At 37.5% G+C, this 5,288-nt stretch overlaps 2 protein-coding genes across 4 annotated transcripts in view; one reads left to right on the top strand and one right to left on the bottom strand.

Annotated features, from left to right (window-relative positions):
• Positions 1-543: 543 nt before the first annotated feature.
• SARC_07521 (hypothetical protein) lies at positions 544-1,680 on the top strand (the record flags this gene model as incomplete). 3 transcript variants are annotated; one of them, XM_014298535.1, is made up of 2 exons in its annotated part: positions 544-874; positions 1,039-1,680. In XM_014298535.1, the coding sequence occupies 2 exons, from the start codon at positions 790-792 to the stop codon at positions 1,143-1,145; spliced, it is 192 nt and encodes a 63-aa protein (XP_014154010.1). The 3 variants fall into 3 exon arrangements, with proteins under 3 accessions (XP_014154010.1, XP_014154011.1, XP_014154012.1); XM_014298536.1 differs by having other exon boundaries at positions 790-895; positions 1,042-1,145; XM_014298537.1 differs by having other exon boundaries at positions 790-895; positions 1,039-1,145.
• A 3,454-nt stretch (positions 1,681-5,134) lies between these two features.
• SARC_07520 (hypothetical protein) overlaps positions 5,135-5,288 on the bottom strand; it is a gene marked incomplete at its 3' end in the record, with an annotated part of 892 nt that continues 738 nt past the window's right edge. Inside the window, exon 2 of the mRNA XM_014298534.1 lies at positions 5,135-5,250. Within this exon, the coding sequence (XP_014154009.1) occupies positions 5,135-5,250 (116 nt within the window). The remainder of the gene's footprint in view (positions 5,251-5,288) is intronic.

Here is a 5,288-nt window from a genome sequence, read left to right as displayed (position 1 = left end):
TTATTGCATACGTATTCAAAGAGTTGATGTCAGATGCACGATATATATTTGTGTACAATATTGTCTACGAACCTCTTAAATAGTCGATGTCATACATGCGATATATATTTATGTACAACATTGTCTACGAATCTCTTGAATAGTCGTTGTCATGAGTTCGATAAATTAAAGATAGAGATATATGGTTACGCGTTTGAGTGTCTTTGCGTATTTTAAAGAATCAGAAAAACTCTATATTCATGGCGAGTTCTGGTCAGTAGACGCTGCAGGAAAACTCGAAGACGGCTAATCCAATGCACTCGCATAAGGATTAATACTTAATTTTGGCTCTGTTGGTTGGATCACACTCGTATTCATACTCCAGTTAAACCTTACTTGCTGATTCGTAGTCGGATACATACTCCAATGAGAGCTCGGGGGTTGGTACGTGGGTGAAGCACTCTGACTCCCCGGACGTTGCTGGAATCGTGCTCTTGTAATGTAAACTATTTTGAAAATAAATATATATAAAATACCAAATTAAACAAAATTTCATTTGCAGTTGTGCTTTTTAATAATAATATACTACGAAAATAGTAAAATGACATATATTTTTCCCTTACTACTGAGTTTTGTAAAAGAATTTTAAGAATAGGTTGTAAAACCTGTGGGCCTAAACCTGATACTGCCTAAAAAAACTGTTACCAGTTTGATGCAGACTTTTGCACGGGCAATTGCTGAAAACCAAAACTGCTTCACACATCTGCTTCACACAACGATTTTCTGCTTACGATCGACTTTGACACATTAATGCAACCACTCAATATATCAACAACGGCAGAGAGTACAGGTGCACGTTCACAAACTGCAAACAACTTCAGGCTCTTGCAACACGGTAATGAGTGCTCAGCAAACAGTATGTCGTATCGAATACTCACGAGTATTCTCGAACACTAATGGTTGTCCCATCATCGCACTGCATGTATGTGAATTTGTAGCTTTCAGTGTATTGCATCCACAAACATTAATCACACATTATTTTGCATGCGCATTCCTTAGCAGCTCAATTCGATCTCGACTTCAATTGCTCTGCGAACTCTTTTCTGGAACCGAGCATGACGGACAATCATCCACTGACATTCAACACGAATAACACAATGGATTAGACTTCAGACCACACACACAAGCTACGCAATGACTCGGACACTAACACATTGCTCAGCACTACTGGTGGTACCATTGATCTCACGAAAGTAAGCATTACTTTTTACAAATTAAAATTAAATGCATGCATTTCACTATTTCATTTACAACAATATTCAACGACATTTTCCGATTCATGAACTATTCAACACAGGTTGCATTGTGGACCACCATCGATGTCATCGGCGCATGCAACGCATCCAAATTCTATCACGCATGACATATAACTATACACTCGAGGTCTTTATGAAGACAAAGCCTTAGCTAGGATTCAGAACAATAAGTACTTACAACTGATAAATGTACAGAAGAAACAGAGATATCACCAGTACGAAAGGATACAAGGAATGCACATACGACATGAATACGAAGCCAAATGCGGACAAAAAAAAATAGAAAAGCTGGTATCAACATCATAGTCAATGGAGGCACAGTGAACATGAACTGATGCAATGCTTACTCAAACACACACTGAACAAGAAAACTAAAGAATTGCACATAACACTGCTTTAATTCGTTAACAAAAAACAAAGTATTATAAAACTGTAAGGTTGCACAAAAGACTAGTTTGACCATTTCACAACAGCTCCTTGAGTTGTAGCATTGGCAAACAATTTTTGAACTGCATCCGTATACAAATTTCTCACTCAACATTGAAACCCCTTTCAACGGTTTTTCACGGTTCACAGCCAATCACAATCAGTGGAATTTGCTGTTCCAAGGATGAAAAACTGCAAACGGTTGTTTCACTGTTCGCATCCAATCATGAATATTGAAATTATGTGTGCAAACAGTGAAAAAACTGTTGAAGGTTTTTCATTGTTCGCATCCAATCATAAACAGTAAAATCAGTTGTACCAAAGGAGAACAAACTGTTACTAAATGATTTTACTATTCGCATCCAATTATAGACTGTGTCAGCTATTATTGCTTATTTCACTGTGAGCATCAAATCTTGAACTGTATGCGCGTAAAATACTCGCAATATCATTGGTACAATATATAAACACAGTTTCTAAATTGTTGCAACGTATTTTAACTCGTTTCTAATTTGTACTCGTTTCCAAGTCTCGATTTTCTTTTGAAAATCAACTCCTTATGGTTAGTTTTCTAACTTGTTGTTTAGAGTAATCCGAGCTGAAAAAATACTCTCGAGTGCTAAAACGTAGCACTTTTTCAAGTCGTTAGAAAACTGATCAAAACTCGCTGAATTTTAATAAAAAGCGTCATTGTATAGAAAGAACTAATTAAGTCTAAACATGTTTAAACTGGATCGTAAACAACTGACCCTTTGTGTCATTGTTCCACTCTAGGCTTCTATCCGCTTTAATCCACGCAATGGCACACAGGTTTTAGTTCCCACCCAATGGTAGAGGTATTCTGTATCCATCGCCGTGAACTAACGCAACGGATGTATTCCATCGTTGCATCACTCACCCTGAGCTTCTTGCGGCAGTTTGACAATCTTTCAATTTCCCAGAACCTCTCCAACAAATATGAAGCCTGATGTACATGTAGACATATATAAAGCTTTATCCAAATTGAAATAAATAATATTATCCCTATTACTATGTACTATGTCTAAATACACCTATAGTGCATAATATTCGGCAATTTTGCCTATGAGATAAAATCTATCTAAAAAGAAAAGGGACTTTAAGCCCTACAACTGACCCTTTGTGTCATTGTTCCACTCTAGGCTTCTATCCGCTTTAATCCACGCAATGGCACACAGGTTTTAGTTCCCACCCAATGGTAGAGGTATTCTGTATCCATCGCCGTGAACTAACGCAACGGATGTATTCCATCGTTGCATCACTCACCCCGAGCTTCTTGCGGCAGTTTGACAATCTTTCAATATCCCAGAACCTCTCCAACAAATATGAAGCCTGATGTACATGTAGACATATATAAAGCTTTATCCGAATTGAAATAAATAATATTATCCCTATTACTATGTACTATATCTACATACACCTATAGTGCATAATATTCGGCGATTTTGCCTATGAGCTAAAATCTATCGAAAAAGAATAGGGACTTTAAGCCTTATTGGCTTTTAACGGCCATATACTGAGAATATCTCGGACTTTATCACTTGAGCCAATACTCGTAACCTCAAGGACGACATACTCAAATCAAGCTGACAGTCTTCTAGTGTGTAACTGTGGGTAATCAGTTAGCACGAGGAAGATAAATATTCTTTAGTGCTAGTTTCGTTATTTAGATTAATTTATCTCATTTGCTAGTGAGGGAAAGCAAAATGATTTATGTCGGAGAATAACCCAATGTCATTTATTAAAGTCACAATAGCAAGTACTCATCCTCATCTGATTCTGATTCAGAATCTAAGGGTTTAATGTGCAAGACGGCCCCATGTGACCGACCTGTAGAATGTATTTTAGGACTGATTTACCCTGAGTATATGAGATTTTTAATCTCTCAGAACAAAATTAAAACTCGTACAAATTAAAAAATCGCTCAAATAATTTACAACAATTTAAAAACTGTTGATTGTTGTGCGCGAGAGTCATTTTTTTTAGTATACAATCTGTTTCGTAGACTCTGTGGCTCTACGGACCCCTAATATGCTTGTCGTCCCACACCGTCCGTGTTGTTGTTGTTGTGCGCGATTCCTGTTGTGCGTATTTGTGTCATGTGCCCGCCGCGAGCTTGAGTGCGAACCTCAGTCACTTATTTACATAATTTTCTTCCCGAAACGCTTCAGGGACCATTTTCTTCTACACACTTGAGGAATTTATCCCATAAATTAAATCTGTCGATATATCGTTTGGAGATGTCGTTGTAGTTCCTGCGCATAATATTAAACAACAGCCTCATTCTGGTCGATCTTGTAGTTATAGCTGTCGTTTGGCGGCAGAATGGACCTTTCCTTTAACTCGCTGGTTTTTGCTGCATAATGAACTAAACACCTTTTATATGCTTAAAGATATTGTAGCATAGAATACAATGGTCGACGTCGTGGTTGAAGTGCTTATAGTATTACCGAATATCAATCTGAGCTCTACGGGGCTCAAATACGCTTATTCTAATTACCAGTTGTTGTGCGCAAGTTGTGTACCCGCCGCAAGCTCGAGTGCGAACCTCGGTCACTTCTTGTATATAGAAACGTTTTCAACCCTTTTCATTTCCCATGCGTGTGGATAGTACCCTCTGAGCTGGTTCTGGTACTTCTACTAATATAGTATCGTCTGTATATAACGTCAGTCTTTGTCCTAGTTCGACATGCATTCCTACCCATCGTCTACGTACAGCCATAGTAATATATTGTCGCTGTTCACCCGTATCCACACGCCATGTCTTAGATTCACCCCCTAGATTCGGAGTTTCTTCTTCACTACTTCTATTAGATAAGAGGAAATACTCTAAATGAAAAGTAACTAAATGTACATACAAAAAAATGTACGTACTCGCAAATTTACGGGTACGTTTTCTCATTACTCTCATATTCTCTAAATGAGGAAAAAAAAGTCGCCAAATGTACATTGAAAATGTGGAAAAGTCACTAAATGTACATTCCCCTTTTTTCTCGATGAAACCGTACTGAAATATTGATCAAATATGTACAAATGTACATTTAGCGACTTTCCTTTTTCTTTTATGTACATTTAGTGACTTTATCGCGCAAAATTTGTTTAAATTTAAATTAAAGAGCCTTCGGCTATATCAATTTTTGACGAATAAATTTGTTGAGGGAGGTTATGTTGTCTTTTATTATTTGTTGTTTGTATATGCTACTTCATTCAAGCTTATCTCACTGCCTAGTGCGCAACTCACGTGGTCGATGATGCTCATTTACAGGACCATGTGAAAATTGAAATTTCCATCTTACTTTCCATCTTACTATATAGATCAGCTCTAGCAGGAGTTGGCGTACTATCTAATATGATATCTGTAGCGTTACTTTATATAATGTAACAATTGCCAGGTTTCAATGTCCGTTCCTTTGATTCCACGGGACCAAAATTTCGGACACATGCGATGCTCCCATTGTAGACATACGCAGCCTGCACAGCATGTAACTCGTTTGATTTGAGTACAACTCATCTGTGTTTTTGAAATAACGTATAGAGCATGAATATATA

This window comes from Sphaeroforma arctica (genome assembly GCF_001186125.1).
Source record: "Sphaeroforma arctica JP610 unplaced genomic scaffold supercont1.603, whole genome shotgun sequence".
NCBI classification, from domain to species: Eukaryota; class Ichthyosporea; order Ichthyophonida; genus Sphaeroforma; species Sphaeroforma arctica.
This window is presented reverse-complemented; position numbering and strand designations above follow the sequence as displayed.